This window comes from Chiloscyllium punctatum, chromosome 42 (assembly GCF_047496795.1).
Source record: "Chiloscyllium punctatum isolate Juve2018m chromosome 42, sChiPun1.3, whole genome shotgun sequence".
Classification (NCBI taxonomy): domain Eukaryota; kingdom Metazoa; phylum Chordata; class Chondrichthyes; order Orectolobiformes; family Hemiscylliidae; genus Chiloscyllium; species Chiloscyllium punctatum.
Genome location: NC_092780.1, coordinates 36,188,768 through 36,209,324, shown reverse-complemented (window position 1 = coordinate 36,209,324; position 20,557 = coordinate 36,188,768). Strand labels below are relative to the sequence as shown.

The following is a 20,557-nucleotide window of genomic DNA, read 5'->3' as shown; positions in this document are numbered from 1 at the left end:
CTTAGAATCATCCAGCATGGAAGCAGACCCTTTGGTCCAATCAGTTCATGCTGACCATAAGCCCAAACTAAACTAGTCCCACCTGCCTCATATCCCTCCATAGGGCAAGTGGGAGTAGATTGGGTTGGGATATCTGGATGAATCGGATTAAGAGGTTTGTTTCCATGCTGTACATCTCTATGACTGTATGTACTTCTCCAAATGTCTTTTAAATGTTTTAAACTCTGGCTATCAACTGATCTGCTTTGTCCTAGATGGCATCAAGCTTGAGTGTTTTTGAAGCTGTACTCATCCTGGCATGTGGGGATGATTTGTGACTTGTAGATGGTGGACAGGCTTTGGGAAGGTGGGAGGTGAGTTATTTGCTGCAGTGTTCCTAATCTCTGGCCTGCCTTTTGGGGTTTTGTACTCTTTAATTCATCCAGAGCGAAAACAGGTACTCACTTGCACAAATGTTTGAAGAGAACTTGCATGGTATCATGGTTGGACACAGGGAGTGAATGGATTAAATCTTTGATGTATGTCAAACGCTGTCCAGGACCTCCTAATTCTGTGGGGAAAAAGGAGGTAGCATTTTAACTTTTAGTGCAGTGTTTGGGGGAGAAAACATTTTCCCCCAGTTTTGCCACAGTTGTGTTTTCTCGCACCATGACCATTTGAAGTTGGTAACAGACTTGCAGGTCCTGCAAGTATCAGTCTGAAAGGTCCAGTGAAGTGCACCATAATACCATCCAGCTGAATGGCAGTTTAACGTAAACTAAACTTATGCAAAAAGAAAAAAAAAAGAGTATAAATTCATTTGTTACTGCTTCACCTTCAATCCAGCTTGTCAATAGAGGTCACCAGAAGAACTCAAGGAATAAATATAACTCACTTATTTTACACACAGGGTTGTTAGGACCTGTGAAAGGTCATGAGTCTACAAAGGTGCTTTGCAGGAACATCATCAATTTTGGCTATTATGATCAAAAGTAGTAACACACAGGATACCTATCCTGCTTGATATAGATTTCCACAGCTTTCAGTTTCTCACTAAAAGGCAGTGCACCTCTGACTGTTTGCTTAATTATAAACATGAAGAAAATCAAAGAGATTCCCAGAGGAGATAAGATTTCCTTGGTTCACCAGTCATCTTTTTGGCTTGGGTTTTAAAAAAAATGAAACACTGCATTAAACTATAAACTGTATTCAATAGAGCTGCCAATTCCAGTTAATAAGAAACTAAATCAATTAACCTGCCTAGTTACAGATCCTGAAAATGTACTGTTTACATGCTGGCTACAAATGAGGGAACTGAAATTCTCCCAGTTTGTCACTGATTCAAAGCTGGGTGGGAAAGTGAACAATGTAGTCAGGTTAAATGAAGAAGTGTGGCAGCTGGGGTATAGAATATAATGAAAGGTAAATTACCACTATGGCAGAGAAAATAGGAAAACAAAAGATTTAAAAAAAAAATAGATGACAGACTAGTGTTCAAAAAGATTTGGGTACACTTGCACACAAATTACCAAAATAGAAAATGTAGGTGGAGGAACCAATAATGGAAGCAACTGATACGTTAGCCTTTACTATTAATTAATTTTTTTCCTTTATTCTTGGGGTGTGGGCTTCACCGGCAAGACCAGAACTCGTTGCCTGGCCATTTCAGGAAGCAGTTAAGTGTCAATCACATTATTATGGGTCTAGAGTCACACATAGACAAGGCCACTACCCAGCAGATTTCCTTCCTGTATTATTGAACCAGGTTGGTTTTTACAACAATTGTACAAATTTCACGATTGCCATTAATAGCACCAGTTTTATATTCCAAATCTATTTATTGCCTTTAAATTCCACTAGCTGCAGTGAGATTCAAACCCATATCCTGACAGCATTTGCCTGAGTCTCTGGATTACTGGTGCAGTAACATTACCACATTGTCTTTCTTCATTCTTGAAGCACAGCAATAAGGAAGTTTGACGGCAATCTTTTATACTGCTTTCATGAGATAAAGTGCTTTGTTATCACTTACAACCAGTTCTCACCGACCTGACCATTTTCTATCACCCAATCTCAATTCCCTCTGAAAGACAAATATCTCCATAGAAACCATTCATTTTGAATGCAATATCTGTACATTAACTAAGACCTTGTGTAGCACATTATATTCTTATCTTGTTAATGTTTTCTCAGCTTTTCCCCTGCAATGCGAACTGTCATAATAATTAAATGTTCTGACCACTAGTTGACTCTGTTTGATTCCAAAACCTCTTTTCTGTATGCAAGGTGACAGTAAAACAAAGACATGGGCGAGGTCACAGGCAATTTACACTTTTCAATTTATCAAAAAGCTGCTAGCAAAAGCAGCAATTGGGGCTTAAAATTAGGGAGCATTTGCACAAAGAATATTTCACCTTTACTTACTCATTGCATTGATAAAACTCTCAAAGTAGTTAAATGGGAAAAGTGGCTCAGGCAGTTCTCGGAAGAAGAGTTTCAGGGCCCCAGTGATAACATGGACATCATCCCATGGGCCTTCCTCCAGGTTCACACTTTCATCTGTGAAAGAAAGATAACAAATAAACAAGTTAAGCTACCGGGCCACCACTAACAAAGACTTACACATCTCCACATACCTGCTGAGCAATCCTTAGGTTGCTTGACCTTAATATGCAATGGTCGAGTCACATCTTCCAATGAAAATGACATTGTCGCAATCCCAGTTATACATTCCAGCATTGTTTGACTGGGTCACATGTGTGGCTGTGTGAGGAGAAGAGCTGTGATCTCCAACCTGGTCGAGTAGGTTTTGACTCTCATTGCCAAAGTTTATACAAAGTTTGGCCTTTTGGGGAAGAAACTGTCATCCCAATAAGAGTCATTTTGTTACTGCCATGTACAAAGATTTGCATTAAAATTGGGACGTTATTTACAGTATAGGCAAAAATTGTCCATTTGTGGTGCATTGATTGCTAATCCCTAGGATTTAGTGACTTGCTTGGTCATTTCAGAACCACACGTAGGCCCCACCAAATAAGGGTAACAGATTCAGTGTCCACATCACTAAGCCTAATTTTCATCAAGTTGGAAGGGCTTGTGCCTTAGCCAAAATGATACTTGGGCCTGGAATCAATCTGTTCCACTCCTGTTCCATCCATCATTTTTGTGGTGTGGGCTATTTCAGGTACTTCACAGAATCATTGGCACTTTTAAACATGCAGTTACCTTCAAACACAACCAAATTATGTCACCCATGTTTTTGAAAAATGATTTGTCATGGAGTTATAGAGATGTACATGAAAACAGAGCCTTTGATCAGATATCCTAAACTAATCTAGTCTTATTTGCCAACATTTGGCCCATATCCTTTCAAACCCTTCCTATTCATATACTCATCTGTGTGCCTTTTAAATTGTCATAATTGTACTGATCTCCACTACTTCCTGTGGCAGCTCATTCCATACATGCATTACCCTCTGCATGGAAAAGTTGCTCCTTAGGTCCTTTTTAAATCTTTCTCCTCTCACCTTAAACCTATGCCCTCTAGGTTTGGACTCCTCTACCCTGAGAAAAGACCTTAACTATTCAACCTACCCATGCCCCTCATATTTTATAAATCTCTATAAAGTCACCCCCCAGTCTCTGATGCTTGAGGGAAAATAGCCCCAGCCTATTCAACCTCTCTCTACAGCTTAAACCCTCTGACCCTGGCAATAATCTTGTAAATGTTCTCATAGAATCATAGAAGCCCGACAGTGCAGAAACAGGCCATTTAGCCCAACAAGTCCAAACCAACCTTCTGAAGAGTAACCCACCCAGATCCATTCCCCTACCCTATTACTCTACGTTTCCCCTGATTAATGCACCTAACCTATACTATGGGCAATTTAGCATGGCCAATTCACCTAACCTGCACATTTTTGGACTGTGGGAGAAAACTAGAGCACCCGGAGGAAACCCATGCAGACACAGGGAGAATGTGCAAACTCCACATAGACAGTCACCTGACGCTGGAATTGAACCTGTGTCCATGGTGCTGTGAGGCTGCAGTGTTAACCACTGAGTCACCATGAACTCTTTCAAGTTTAACAAAATCTTTCCTGCAGCAGGGAGAACAGAATTGAACACAGTATTGCAAAAGTGACCTAACAAATGTCTTGTATAGTTGGAAGATTACATCCCAACTCCTGTACCAAATGCACTGATCAGTAAAGGCAAGCATAGCAAACACCTTTTTCAGTACCCTGTCTACCTGTGACTCACTTTCAAAGAACTTTGAATGTGCACTCCAAGGTCTTTTTGTTTGACAACATTCCCCAGGTTCTTTCCATTAACTGTATAAGTCCTGCCCTGATTTGCCCTACCAAAATGCTGCACTTCACATTTATCTAGATTAAACTCCATCTGCCACTCCTCAGCCCATCAGCCTATTGGATCAAGGTCCCATTGTACTCTGAGATAACCTTCTTCATGATTCCACCATGTCTTTTGACATTTGAGGGAAAGTTATAAATCTGCCAGAGCTCTTTGGAGAAGTAATCTACCCTTGTAGAGAGGTTGGATACCCTTCTTTGGAATTGTTAGGAATAGACTTGAATGAGTATAAAAAAATGAATAAGGTCTTTGGAACTGACTTGCTGTCAAGTCATTTGAATACACTGCCTTTTAAAGTTTGAAATAAAAAACAGTCAATCTCGACTTTTTTTAAAAAAGCAGCCCATGTGATTTCAATAGATATTTGTTGACGTAAGGCAGAATTATTGATATAGGTTTAGTGCTTTTTGACTGCATTTACAACTGATCATTATTGGATTGGGAGGGTCTTAATGTCACAATTTGATTAGCAGCCCATAGAGGTTATAAACTTGTCAGTGACATGGGGCTAAGGTTAAAATATTTGCTTCTCCAAGTTATGAAGTAATTTAAAAACATTTCTTTAAATACAGGATTAAGTACTTGAAGAGAGTTAGAAACACACTTATCAAATTAGACTTCTTAAATACTATGACGCAAGTAGTAAATACTGAGAACTTTATTTCATTTAATCACAGCTGGGCTGCCAAAGTCTGTCCAGGGATGGATACTGGATGAGTTGGCATAGTAGGTGTAAGAGGGAACAAGTGAGGACTCCAGATGCTGGAGATCAGAGTGTGGTGCTGGAAAAGCACAGCTGGTCAGGCAGCATTTATGGAGCAGGAGAATTGACATTTCGGGCATAAGCCCTTCTTGATGAAGAGCTTATGCCTGAAACATCTATTCTCCTGCTTATCAGATGCTGTCTGACCAGCTGTGCTTTTCCAGCACCACAGTCTGCGACTCTAGTAGGTGTAAGAGCAAAACATTGTTGACGGAGAGCACAGAGCAGGCACTAGTTAGCATGGATGGGGCATGTGGTGCCATTGGAAGAGTTGGGGGGTATGAGCACTTCATAAAAGAGAGATTTCAGAGTATGATTAAAAGAGAGAGAAGACTTCATTTAATATTCATTAAGTTTCTATTTGACTCAAGTGAAAAAGTTCTGCTGTCTGCTGTCTTAATTAGAACCAAATCATGTCCCCATCACTCCTGAGCCACCGAAATACAATGACTTCTGTTCAATGCTTCAAATTTAAAATTCTTACTTATGTGGACAAATTATACGACCTTACCACTCCCTCACTGCCCTCTTGTGCTATCCCAAAAGACTGAGGAGCAGAAATTAGGCCATTCAGCCTGTTTCACCATTCAATCATAGCTGATACATTTCTCATCCCCATTCTCCCACTTTCACCCCATAACTCTTGATCCTCAAGAATCTATCTGAGTCTTAAATATACTCAATGATCTGGCCTCCCCAGCCTTCTTTGGCAATGAATTCCACAGATTCACCACTCTCTGGCTGAAGAAGTTTCTCCTTATCTCTGTTGTAAAAGGTCTTCTCTTTACTCTAAGGATGTGCCCTCAGGTCCTAGTTTCTCCCAACCATCTAACCTATCCAGGCCATTCAGTATTCTGGATGTTTCAATTAGGTGCCCCCCCCCCCTCATCCTTCTAAATTCCATTGAGTATAGACCCTCAAATGTTCCTGAGATGTTAAGCTTTTCATTCCTGGGACCATTCTTGTGAACCTCCTCTGAACACGTTCCAGGGCCAGTACATCCTTCCTGAGATATGGGGCCCAACACTGCGCACCATGCTCCAAATGTGATCTGACTAGAGCCTCAGAAGTACATCCCTGCTTTTATATTCTAGTTTTCTCAAGATGAATGGCAACATTGTATTTGCCTTCCTAACTACCGACTCAACTTGCAAGTTTACCTTGAGAGAATCCTGGACTAGAACTTCCAAGTCTCTTTGCACTTCAGACTTCTGAATTTTCTCCTCGTTTAGAAAATAGTCCATGCCCCTATTCTTCCTACCAAAGTGCATGACCTCACACTTTCCTATGTTGTACTCGATCTGCCACTTCTTTGCCCACTCTCCTAACCTTTCCAAATCCTTCTGCTGCCTCCCCACCTCCTAAATGCTGCCTATTCATGTACTAATCTTTGCACTGTCTGCACAGAATGCCCTCAGATCTTTCATCTAAATCATTAATGTATAAAGTGAAAAGTTGTGGTCCCAACACGGAGCCTCCCGGAACACCCACTTGTCACCAGCTGCCATCCTGAGGAGGACCTTTTTATCCCCACTCTCTGTTTTCTGCCAGACAGCCAAGCTTCTATCCATACTCGCACCTTCCCTCTGACACCATGGGCCCTTATCTTACTCGGTAGCCTCTTGTGCGGCACCTTGTCAAAGGCCTTCTTGAAGTCCATAGCTGGTGACCATGTCTGAAGTCATTTCAACCCCCAAGTTCTGTAATTCCCTTCTAATTCTCTTTGCCTTTTTCCTTTCTTTTAGATGCACCTATAGAAGCTGCATCTTTGTTCATGTTTTTGGATGCCTCTCCTAATGGTAGGGTGCTATCAAATTCTACCTGATTAAGTTTCTGTGAACACTTTAGGAGCTTTTACTGTGCTAAATACAAGTCAGCAATGTAGCTTTAGCAACCTTGAATTGAATTCGTTTTATTGTCACATCTTTGCTAAGCGATGAAGTCTCACCATGATTGACTTTGTAACGTAGCTTCTGTATGATCGCCAAGTTCCCACTGACTCTGTACAAGCCATCAATGTCCAAACCTAACAGGTGAGAAAAGGAGATCATTGAGAATTCTTTGCATGGCACAGCTTTCAGTTTGAAATCAGAGAGTCCTGGTGAGAACAGGCCAGAAAGGTTGACACAAGGATAGGACAGAACAGCAATGTCATGCTAATATGACTGATACATCATAAGTATTATCTATACTGATGTATGAATCAATGCAAAGAGAATGTGCATGGTTGCTCAGTGGTTAGCACTGCTGCCTCACAGCACCAGGGAGCCAGGTTTGATTCCAGCCTTGGGCGACTATCTGTGTGGAGTTTGCAAATTCTCCCCCTGTCTGTATGGGTTTCCTCCGGGTACTCCAGTTTCCTCCCACAATCCAAAGATGTGTAGGTTAGGTGAATTGGCTATGCTAAATTGCTCACAGTGTTCAGGGATGCATAAGTAAATGTAGAGTAATAGGGTAGGGGGATGGGTGTGGGTGGGTTACTTTTCAGAGGGTTGGTGTGAACTTGTTAGGCTGAAGGGCTTGTTTCCACACTGTAGGGATTCTATGATTCTAATCTATGAATCTCTTTGAATGTACAACATGGAGACAGGCCACTCAGTCCAAATGGTCTCTGGTATGTGTGTTTCACAGAAGTTCCCTCCCATGTCTCATCTCACCCCATAATTTATTTATCTAGCATTTCCTTAAACCATATCAATGTGAACTCTAACCCTACTTCTTGTGATATTAAGTTCCATGTTTCAATCACGCTCTGGGTCAAAAGGAGTTAAATTCTTAGATAAGGCTTTCTCAAATCAGGGCAGTGATCATATCTGAATCAAACAACAGAAAAATAGGTGCTACATCAATTCCCCCAAGATACATTCTTGATAATTTGTAATGATCCATAAACAGGATACTGGCAGAGTTTTTATATTCCGACTTTAGGACTAGATGAGATTTCGTCACATTCCCAAAATGCTGGTTTTTCATGCTTGGAAGTGTCTCGCAGACAAACTACGTCATGATGGGCTGTGCAATGTTCCACTGCTATTGATCCATGCATGGGTAGATTGGCTTCACTTCCTGTCTATTTGCTGTCAGCTCTCAAATTGTACATTTCCTGTTGGTGACATCAACTACCATGTGCATGCATATGATATCCAGCTTCATTGCTTTCCCCCCGTTCTCCACTCTGGATGGTGTGAGTGACAAAGGAGGGAGAGGAGACATTATGACAGAAAGAAGGGGGAATGAAAACATGTGTAGAGCTGACAAAAAGAGGTATGTGAGCTATTTAGAGAGCAAAGAATGGACATCAAACAGAAAGAGAACCAAAGTGTCAGAGAAAGAGTTGGAGAGAAAATGGTAGAGATAGACAAAGTTTGAGGGTGGAACACAGAAAAGTTTGCTCCAAGGAAAGGGAGGAATTTTGTTTTCTCTGGTAATGATCATCACGATGAGAGATTGGAAGGTAAAATTAAAAATGTTTGAGTTATGTGTCTGAAATGAGATTCCTCTGAGAGTAATCAGAAAAGGTCCAATGTTAAGTGACAGAGTTCCCAAACATTACCTCGTTTCTCCACAGCTTGAATGCACTGCATCACAAAATGTGGCACTGTGGTGTTTTCCCTTTGGCACAGGACTGCCAAACAGCAGCCAAATACTTGATCTGTAAAAACCCAAAAATCATATGAGTCTCTAACCATTAAACACAAGCCACACGACAAAACTCAGAACAGTGAATGAAGATCAGAGGAGTTAAAGAAAGGCAGGACAAGGTGCTGTAAACTCAATGATATATGAATGGGTACATTCTCCTAGAATAGTGTCTATGGTAAAATGTACACCATCCACATTACATTTCAGGGCTGATTTAGTCAAATCATTGCACAGTTAGCGCAAGGATGTTCATAGACTTGTGAACTTCCCATCTGAGATTATTTTATATTCACAATATACATGCTCAACTCACCAATTACATTAACATGGTGGAATACTATTAACTAACAAGCATGCACTGATATAAAAAAAGACATGAACAGTGAAATACATGATTATACAGAACAAATAATGACTAGATTAATAGAGAGCATTATAGTCATAAACCATTGGACTAATATTTCTGATAATATTCAGATTCAATTAAAATTATTCTATTGAAAAAATAGCATGTCACAATCCTCATCTTTTACAAACGCATCTCAAGAATCCCTGAAGACTGGTACTTTCCAAAACTTAAGAGAAGACCTCTGCCTTCGCATCCCTCAATCCTGGTTGGGGAATTTAGAATACAGGTTATTGTCTCAGAGTAAGGGGTTCAGTAATTGGGACTGAAATGAGGATAAATGTCTTCATTAAAAGGGTTGTGAATTGTTGAAATAGCCCACCAGCAGACAGCCTTGGATCAGGCACCAGGTACATTCAAGACAAATGTAGATGGAGTTTTGGGAACCAAGGGAATTAAGCGATGAGAAGATACAGCAGGAGGTTTGAGATGATGCAGAAAATCAGTATATTCTTCATATAAGCATAACCAGTTTGAATGGCCAATTGTCTTTCTTCACTTTATCTTTTCTCATTGTTATGCTTTTTATGATATCTTTTAAAATTTCCTGTACCAAAAAGAAAAACTCCCAGTATGTTTGAACATAGGCCTTATTGCAAACGAGTACAATAGGCCAAGTGTACTCCCACTGTACTAATTCCTGTGACTTTGAGGTGGACAAAATGTATAGAAATATAGAACAAAAACAAATTGTTCACAGTACATAGAAAATTACTGAGCAGCACTGCTGCTTCCGAGGCCTAGCTGCCTGTGCCACAGCAATGCCAGATTCTGGGACTTGTTGGGAGGGGCCTGGAAAAGAATTAAAAGCAAGGACCAGTGTGTGGCTTTCAGTTGCCTCCCTCCCAGCTTCATCTGCACCCTCTGCCACGCCCAGATTGGCGCAGATTGAGGGCCCCATCCCCACGGCCCAGGTAGTGGGCCACTCACTTTTACTGGTCAGGAAATCTTCTGGCGATCTCGCCTGCTATAAACAGGGTTAATCGTAGCTGTGCCACGAAGAGGCCCTTGTTTGAACACTTAAGGATCTTAATTAAGTGGTGGGAAGGTTTTCTTAGCCACAATTGAATTTCTGTGACTAGAAAATGGTAGATTTTGATGCTGATTAATCAATTACCTTCAGGAGAGAAAGATTCCACCTGGGAGTCTCAATTAAAATAGATCATATTGTTAGCTGTTGGAGGGGGTCTAATTAAAACAAAATGGTTGGCAGGTTATGGTAACTTGTGCGATCTCTGAATGATCTGTAGTTTTTTTTGCTACGCTGCCTCACATCATCTTCCGTTACCTTGGATATAACCCTTTTCCCTCACACTTTGCAGTGTTGGTCTCCGCTGCAAGAATCTTTTCAATTTGATCTTGACTTTCTTGTGATCTGTGGTTTCAGTACTGCTGACCGAGGTACTTCTGGGAACCCCTGAAATAAAGGTCAAGAGAGAAAGAGTTAATCCTGACATCACTTCCTGTATACTGGGAGCAAGGCAGTTCAAAGTAAGGTGCGACCAGGGAACTGCACAAATCTTTACATCACCCAAAAGCAGTTCAAAATGTTGTGATGTTTCAAGATGGAGATCTTTTGCTCCCAGCATTTGATTCATTGAATCAAATTGTATAGAAAGAGACAATTTGGCCCATCACGTCACTTCAAGCTCTTTCAAGGAACTTTCCTTGCAACATTTCTCCAAGTGTTTTTAAAGTCATTATTGAATCTGCTTCGACCACCCTTTCAGTCAATGCTTTTGAGACTTAACCCATTCTGTGTAAAACAAATCATTTGATCTCCCCTGTGGATCTTTTCACAATTACCTCAAATCGCTCTTCTCTGGTTACAAGACACCTCCCCAACCCCGCCCAACATTCTTACTAAGTTGTGTACATAAACATTCAGAAATTACTGCACAAGCCTCATTCTCAGAAAAGTAATAGGTGTGACCTACTGTGCTGAAAAGATGTAAGGGGACCCCATACTAAACAAAAAGACCATACACAACTCAGCTTTAAAGGGAACATTGCTTCCGCCATTTGAAACATTTGGTCCTTATTTTAATATTGTTTCTTTTCCATACTTTCAGGATTCAGAATTTAGACCGGAGTTTCTAAGGGATTTGGGAAGGACTTGACAGTGAATTAAGTCATTGCAAAGTTTCGTTCCTGTTGCAATTGGAGAAAATGACTGTCAAACTATGCACAGCAAATAGCATAGAGATAAGTGACCACAACAACTTGTCTGCGTAACGTTACTTCAGAAGAAATATTAGGTAAGACTGCCTTGCTTTTGTTCAAATGGTACCATGGGTTCTGTGATGCTCACCCACCATTTACCTTTAATCTAGAAGGTGGTGAGGCCAACAGTGCAGCACTCCCTCAGCACTACACTGGACCTTCAGCCTGGATTTTGTGCTCAAGTTTCTGAAGTCGGACTTTGAATCCACTTCTTATGATTTGGAGGAGAGTAAAAGCAAAATACTGCAGATGCTGGAAATCTGAAACAAAAGCAAAGCACTGGAGAAACTCTAACTGGTCTGGCAGATCTGTACAGAGTGAAACAGAGTTCACATTGTGAGTCCAACATGATTCTTCTTCAGACCTGCTGAGTTTCTCCAACATTTTGTTTTGATTCAGGGCATTGTTTCGGAAGAATTTGGAGAAGAATTTAGATGGAACAGACCACCAGGGAATGTGAAATGGGACCAGGATGCTGGAGAAGCTCCTGGACGTTACATTGAGGGAGACTGAGATCAAAGGAGGTGATGGGTCTTCTGTGCAAAAACTGTTCTTTTGACATAGATGTTCTGCAACGGACACAACTTAGAACTAGATCTTCATTTCGTTATTGCGATTAGGTCAAAATGCTGGAATTTCCTCCCTCACAGCACCAGTGTCCTTACACCATATGGACTGGAGTAGTTCAACAAAGAAGCTCACCACCATCTTACTAAGGGTCATTTGGAATGGGCAAATGCTGGCCTTGCCACTAACGGTATAATTGAAAAAACATTTTTAAAAAATTCATAGAAGTGGGGTTGAAAAATGCCAGAGAATAGGCAATTATAGCACCTTGGGAAGTGATTGGGAATGGCAATGAGTTGCACACCACATGTAAAAATAGAAAGGTCATGGGTGAACATGCATTTGCCTCAGCCTATCAAAGCCCCTGGAGACAAGCAGACTGCATCATTACTCAAAAACAGCTATGGAATGTTCAGACCCAGTGAAGCAATTTTACAGAGGGTGAGAGAGAGGGTGAGAGAGAGGGTGAGAGAGAGGGTGAGAGAGAGGGTGAGAGAGAGGGAGAGAGAGAGGGAGAGAGAGACATCGACGTGAGGTCCTGGGGAATTGGATCTGGGGTTTGGTTTAATTCTGTGCACAGTGGCACAGTGGTTAGCACTGCTGCCACACAGCGCCTGAGACCCGGGTTCAATTCCTGCGTCAGGCAACTGTCTGTGTGGAGTTTGCACGTTCTCCCCGTGTCTGCGTGGGTTTCCTCCGGGTCCTACGGTTTCCTCCCACAGTCCAAAGATGTGCAGGCCAGGTGAATTGGCCATGCTAAATTGCCCATAGTGTTAGGTAAGGGGTAAATGTAGATGTAGGGGTATGGGTGGGTTACGCTTCGGCGGGGCGGTGTGGACTTGTTGGGCCGAAGGGCCTGTTTCCACACTGTAAGTAATCTAATCTAATCTAAACAAGAATCGGAAACTGGTCCATCATTCCATCATTGCCCAATGGCAAATACAGTACAAACTCATTCAGACATTTACCACGAATCCTCTTCTCATCCTTGTCTTTGCTGTTATATTTCTCTGGTCCAGTTACATCAGCATCAACTTCATCTGTGCTGATAGTATCCACCTTAAATGGAGAAGCAAAGGAGAATACATTGAATTAATGCCATTACACATGGATGTTAGAGATTTTTGGGTATTTCTGAGAATTATAATCTGGAGGAGAATGGAGGAGAACATGCTTTGCCTCTGACATAGCCGTTTCCATTTTTCAGAAACTACACACTGCCTGTATGCTAGACCCATCCTCATACCTGCCACATATGGTATCTATGGTAACGAGCAACAAGTGAGGAGAAACTATAAAAATATTACAATCCTGGACTTTGGACATCATTCCAAATACAAAAAGGTACCTCCCAAAGAGGGAGACACCAATATCAAAGCAGTAGCTGTATGAGAAAATTAAAACCCACAAGTTCCCCTCTAAATCACACCTAAGTCTGATTTGGAAATATCACCTACTCCTTCAACATTGCAGGGACCACATGCTGGAATTCCCTACACAACAATATTCTGGGAACACCTTCACCACATGGCCTGCAATAAAAAAACGATATGGCTCAGAAATAGGCCATTAAGTTCTACAACTCCTTGTCAGTATTAATGCTCTATTTCACCTCTGCCTACCTTTTTCCTCATCTAAATTAACCATTGTAACCATCTCTCCCCCATAGTTTACCCTTCCATGAAATGTTACTGATGGAGCAATTTGAAATCAAGATTTAATCAATTAGAATTAGGCTTTATTGTCACACCTTCCCCCTCACCTCCGTCCAAGGCCCCAAAGGATCCTTTCACATTCAACAGAAATTTATCTGTAGTTCCACACATGTTATCTACTGCATCTGTTGCACCTGATGTGGTCTCCTCTACATTAGGGAGACAGGACGCCAACTTGCAGATCATTTCAGAGAACATCTCTGAGACACCCGCACCAACCAACCCCAACACCCTGTAGCTGAACACTTTAACTCCCCCTCCCACTCTGCCAAGGACATGCAGGTCCTCGGCCACCTCCATTACCAAACTCGGACCACCCAATGCCTTCCATCTTTGGACCCTCCAACCACAAATGATCAATGTGGATTTCACCAGTTTCCCCATTTTCCGTCTCCCCCACCTTATCCCAGTCCCAAACTCCCAACTCTGCACCGCCTTCTTGAACGGTCATACCTGTCCATCTTCCTCTCCACCTATCTGCTCCACCCTCCTCTCCGACTATCCCTTCATCCACCTATTGCATTCCCAGCTACCTTCCCCCCCCCGCCCCACCACCCCCCCATCTATCTCTCATCCTCCTTGGCCCACAAGCCTTATTCCTGAAGAAGGGCTTAGGCCCAAAACATCGATTCTCCTGCTCCATGGATACTGCCCGACGTGGTGCGCTTTTCCAGCACCACACTTTTTGATGTATGTTCATTGATATTGAGATCCATACTCTTCACACTCACACACTTCTTCAGATTTGGATTCCTTTCTGACTGTGTTCTACGAGTGGCCTCAGTTACTTGGCTGTGACAGATTGCAAATTTAGTCTTCACAGTTACTCCTCCTCCAGAGATCTGTAAAGGCCACCCCATTCCTGCAGTATATTTCTTAGGATTTTCCACACAAATCCCCACGAGACACATTCTCTCTATAGCCACTTGATTGAAACTTTTAACTTTATTTCCTATATACTACTTAATCCTGACAAGAATTGTAATGTTGAACTGTTAACTTAGTTCTCTATTGTTCTATTCTTAATCTAATATTTTGTACCTAGGAACCTGTACCTCAGATGGTACCATGAATGGCAATATTGGAAACATTTCACTCTACTCCTGTATCCCTGTACTTAAGCACACGTGATGAAAAAACCTAATTCTAATTGATCAAATCTTTATTTCAAATTGCTCAATCAGTCCTCGGTAAAGAAACTGAAACCTACACTTCCAATCCTACTGGATTTATATTTCCAAAGAAGAACAGACATCCTACAGCAATAACTTTGAGTGTTTGAAGAGCTTCAATGTCCCTTTCCTTTGGTTTGCTGACAGTAAATGTTCTGTCCTCCCAGTGTAATTTTCCCTCATCCATCATACGCAAAATATGTCTGGCTGCTTTCTCAGTCACTTACCTGGTGATTGATACTTTCACTGATTGTCTTATACCAGTCCCCGATGACAGACTCGGTATCGTACTGTATGAGGTACTCTGAGCCTCTTCGGGTTTTCAACTGAAGATGAAAGAAAGGACATATTATGACCATCTTGGGAGCAGGAAATCAGATTGACTCTATTCCAGGTGTTGCTCTGGGTTAAACACACAGGTACAGCTGGGAAAAACTCCTTTGGGTTGACATTCCTGATCACAGGAAAATATCCCACTTCAGGTGAGCTGTGAATCCTTCCCCATCCTGGGACTGAGTAGTCTAGTTATATCCACCCTCACCCGTACATTGAGAGTCATCCTTTGGGTGGACGCCTAAGGAATCTATTTTCACCTTCTGCAGAAGAGAAGGTAAGTATGGCAATCCTCTTACTGATTTATGATAGAGCCATTTGATTAATATTAAATGCACTATTTTTCTGTGAAGATTTTAAAAATTCCAATAAATGTCAAAATTTCACCTTTACTGTCCAGAGGAGCCCTGAAAAAAAATATGAGAGTGTGGAGACTCACTGGTCCAGTAATCCCTATCAGGCAGAGCATTTGATAGGCCGGGAGACAGAAAACCAGCAATAAAGCCTACAGCTATACCCCCAACTATATGCAGGGAGGGCAAGTTAACTGAGTACACCCTAACAAGAGGAAGAAATTGGATGCACATCTTGGCCACTGGTACAGCATAACATAGATCACCAAAGATGAAGTAAAACCAAAGATAGTTCTGCGGAGAAACCTTTACAGCGCCACACTTTCCACTAAGTCTAGGGTCTAACTGGAGAATTCTGGCAAAGTGATTGGTATGCTAGGGTTGACAGGGCAATGGAATCAGAAGTGGAACTGAAAGCTGGGGAGGAGTACTTTGTGTGCAGCCCCTGAGAGGTCACATGGTGTTGCCAACAGGAGACTGCACCAACAGCATGGGCAAGAGGGTTGCCAATGGGTCACTACGTGGGTGTGTACCCCCGGAGAAAAACCTCAGGAGTGGCAAAACCCTCAGCTTGCTATTGTCTGTTTACCCATGGGTCAGTCAAAGCAGCAGTAGATGGGCACAGATGGTACAATAGGAGAAAGTGAGGACTGCAGATACTGGAGATCAAAGTCAGAAAGTGTGGTGCTGGAAAAGCACAGCAGGTCAGGCAGCATCCGAGGAGCAGAAGAGTCGACATTTTGAGTATAAGCTCTTCAATCAGGGAGGGCTTATGCCCAAAACATTTACTTTCTGCTGTATATTTCTAGCGTCACACTCATCGACACAAATGGTACAATATGCAGGTGGGGAGAGGGCATGTGTATTATTTAGCCAGTTGTAACTTAATTGATTGATTGATTTATCATTGTCACAAAGACCAAGATACAGTGAAATGTGTTGTTAATGTGCTATACAGGCAGATCATACCATACAAAGTACATCAGAATAGCAGAGTGTTATGGCTCCAGAGAAGGTGCAACAGAGTAACCAGAATTAACATTCAAAGATCTGTTCAAAAGTCAGATAACAGCAGAGAAGAAGCTGTTCTTGAATCTTTTTGTACACGTATTTAGACTTTTATATCTTCTGCCGAACAGAAGAGGGTGAGAGAGTATAACCAGGGAGGGAGGGGTTTTTGATTTTGTTAGGTTGCTTTCCTGAAGCAGCAGGAAGTATAGGTGGAGTCAATGGAAGGAAGGCTGGCTTGCATGAGGGACTGGGCTGTGTTTATGACTCTCTGTAGTTTCTTGTGGTCTTGGGAAGAGCAGCTGACATAGCAAATTGTGATGCATCCAGACAGGATGCTTTCTAAGGTGCATCTATAAAAACTGGTAACAGTCCCTGTGAGCATGCCAAGTTTCCTTAGCTTCCTGAGGAAGTGGAAACATTGTTATGCTTTCTAGCCCATCACATCAACATGTGTAGACCAGGACACATTACTGATGATCATCACTACCTGGAACTTGACACTCTCGACCATCTCCACCTCAACGCCATGGATGCAGATAGAGTGTGCTCTTCACTTAGTTTCCTGAAATTAATGACCAGCTCCTTCATTTTGCTGACATTGACAGAGAGACTATAGTCTTCACACCATGCCACTAAACTTTCAATCTCTCTCCTGTTTTCTGTCTCATTATTGTTTGAGATCCATCTCAAAATGATGGTGTCATCAGCAAACTTGTAAATGGAGTTGAGGCAGAATTTGACCGACAGTTTTGCGGGCACCGGTGTTGAGGATTATGGCGGAGGTAGTGATATTGCCTATTCTTACTCACTGCGGTCCATGGTCAGGAAATTGAGGATCCAGTTACATTGTAGGCAGCCAAGACTTAGGTCTCAGAGTTTAGAGAGGAGCTTGTTTGGAATAATGGTGTTGAAGGTGGAACTGCAGTCAATAAGCAGGAGCATGATGTAGCTATGCTTGTTATCCAGATGTTCCAGAGATGAGTGTAGGGCCAGGGAGATAGGGTCTGCTGGGGACCTGTTTGCGCCAGTAGATGCATTGTAAGGGATCAAGGCAATCTGGCAACTTATGAAACAGATTTTCCAACTTCTCCCACCCTTCATCTGGTGAAATCGTCTACCTACCACATTTTCTTGTGCTTAGTAAGCCAGCATTTTCTGAGACTATAACATTCAGAGCACACTCAATTCCAAGAGTTGAGGGCAGGAGTTTGTTTTGCAGTATTTTCTGTCACTCAGGATAGTTCAGAATATGAGAGAATGTAAAAAAATCTCAGAAGAAATGAGTGAGTTGGAGAGAAGGCATCATGTTAGAAATGCTGATTTTCAGCTGCAAAAAAGGGAAGGTGACTGAACTATAGTTACTCAAGTGAACTAGTTGAGTGATCAGAGAAATCAAACAGCATTTAAATGGTTGCGCGTAGTTGGGGTTCAGGGAAGTCCCAGGAGAAGGAGAAGCAATCTCCATGATCTTATTGCTCAAAAAGGCAACTAAACTATATTGAGTTTGAATGGTTAAGGATAGAGGGTAGAAATCAAGAACATTTGGATATCTCTGTGTTGTTAGTACTCAGGCCAAGTTCTAGGAGTTACTAGGCAGCTAGCAGTCAGAGTCAGGGTTCAGGAAAAGCCTGTGGAAGTTCTGATGACTCACAAGGGGGCAAGATGCCACTAATAGTTCAGTACAGGTGTGAGTGAAAAGCCACAACTGGTGTCTGCTTGCTGCAGCTGAGCAAGATGGAAGCTCAGGAATAAAACACAAGTAATGATTTAATTTGGTGAAAACAGCTACTGGCAAAAATCAAGAATTGTATCAATGAATAAGTTATTGGAGTGCAGTTTTCACATTCCAAGGGAGTATGGACCCAAGAGATGTGGATGATTGATCAGAGCAGGACAAGTCATTGAGATGGTCTATGGTGGAGTTGCACTTGAGAGTGAATTTCAAGGTCCGATCAGCAAAGGTGAAAAATTGTAATCCTTTGTGAATTTTAATGAGATTTGATGACCCACTATTTCAACATTTGGAGTGTGTTGCTGTGAAATCTATGAGCTGTCTTGATCGCATTTCCTACTTTTGTATGCTCTGCAAGAACTTGATTAACTGCCATTACACATGTTGAATACACATTAATTCTAGATGGTAGAAATAAGTTGTACATGCATTGTAAATTGTATTACTAATATTATATAGTAAAGTTTATTGTTTGTTCAAAGCCATGGAAGAGAGTCATAGAGATGTGTAGCACAAAAACAGACCATTTGGTCCAACTCGCCCATGCTGACCAGATATCCTAACCTAATCTAGTGCCATTTGCCAGCACTTGCCCCATACCCCTCTAAACCCTATTCATAGACTCATCCAAATGCCTTTTAAATGCTGTGAATGTACCAGCCTTCACCACTTCCCCCGATGTATACACGCACCACCCTCTGCATAAAAAAGCTGCTCTTTAGATCCCCTTTAAATCCTTCCCCTCTCACTTTAAACCATGCCCTCTAGTTTTGAACTCCCTTAACCCAGGGAAAATACTTTGTCTATTTATCCTATCCATGCCACTCATGATTTTATAAACCTCTATAAGCTCACCCCTCAGCCTCTGACACTCCAGGGAAAACAGCCCCTTCCTATATAGCCTCTTCCTATAGCTCAAACCCTCCAATCCTGGCAACATCCTTGTGAATCTTTTATGAGCCCTTTCAAGTTTCACAACATCCTTCTGATAGGTGGAAGACCAGTATTCCAAAAGTGGCCTAACCAATGTCCTGTACAGCCGCAACATGACCTCCCAACTCCAATACTTGATACTCCAACCCATAAAGGAAAACATACCATAAGCCTTGAATCTTGAGGCTTTATTCTCTATGGATCTCATAATTAACTACTTTCAAAATAAAGATTACTGTCCCAACTCAGATAACAGCATCTTTTGGTGATTTTGCCCAGGATCATAACAAAGTGGGTGGCCTGGTTAGAGATTGTTAACTGAAACTAAAAAGGATAATTATTAATCAAAAGCCATTTTATAATATAATCTCTTGATAAGCCTGCTGGGTTTTTTTTGTTATAGGTAATTTCACCTACAGCTTTATAGTAAAACAATGTTAATAATGTAAAGTAATTAGCTGCAAGGATTAATAACAGAGTACAGACATTGTTGCTTAATACAAAGAGCAAAAACATTTAGCTCAAAGCTACAGTAAGGGATAACTCACCTTGGCTCCTTTAACAGCACCTTCCAAACCCACAACATTTACTATCTAGAAGAACAAGGGTAGCAGATGCATAGGAACACCACCATTATCCTAATTTGCAAATATAATCACACCCTTGCTTAATGTTACTGAATCAAAATCCCGGAACTCCCTCCCTAACAGCAGTACGGATGTACCTACATTACATGGAGCAACTAACCTTCTCAAGGGCAATTACTGTTTGGTGCTAAATGCTGGACTAGCCAGCAATGGATAAATCTTGTGCATAACCAGAAAAAAAAAGTGCTGAGCACATTTCCTTAAAGTTGCTTTCTTTGTTATTTTGGAAGAGAGATTTGATTCAAATGTGTCAAGTCCTCCGATCAGCGTGGAATTTGTAATAACTAACTAGGGTGTGAATCCACAATTAGAAAAACAGACTTTAACGTTAAAATAAGTGTTTCACCAACAGCTGGAGAGTTTAGGATAAAGGTTGGTGGTGTTAGACAAATCTGTTTTCCTTTAAGTTAACAGACAAATAATATTTTCATCTTTTCTTTTACATAATGTCCTTTTCTGGCAATTCTCAAGGGTATTCAATAATTTCCTTGCCAGTGTGATGGTTCTTCAGAAATGATGATGATGTTTGGTCACTCGAGAAACTGCACTGCAGCTAATACATGGCTCTGTCTGACCAGGAAGCTCTCCAACCCGTGATTGGTGTATCTGAAGGATTTACAGATTAGTAAGTGGCTTGGCCACATATGACACACCTTCCATGATTGTCATGTCCTAAATTGGGATTTGAACTTGAAACTTCTGACCCA

At 41.5% G+C, this 20,557-nt stretch overlaps 1 protein-coding gene across 3 annotated transcripts in view; it reads right to left on the bottom strand.

Annotated features, from left to right (window-relative positions):
- The window catches only part of LOC140465894 (rho GTPase-activating protein 15-like), a 233,826-nt gene that overhangs the window by 10,144 nt on the left and 203,125 nt on the right, over positions 1-20,557 (bottom strand). For all 3 annotated transcript variants that reach the window (XM_072561796.1, XM_072561797.1, XM_072561798.1), the window contains 7 exons: positions 15,069-15,167; positions 12,923-13,013; positions 10,453-10,581; positions 8,670-8,768; positions 7,065-7,142; positions 2,404-2,538; positions 445-550 (listed from right to left, as the gene is read on the bottom strand). In XM_072561796.1, coding sequence (XP_072417897.1) covers positions 445-550; positions 2,404-2,538; positions 7,065-7,142; positions 8,670-8,768; positions 10,453-10,581; positions 12,923-13,013; positions 15,069-15,167 — 737 coding nt within the window. The remainder of the gene's footprint in view (positions 1-444; positions 551-2,403; positions 2,539-7,064; positions 7,143-8,669; positions 8,769-10,452; positions 10,582-12,922; positions 13,014-15,068; positions 15,168-20,557) is intronic.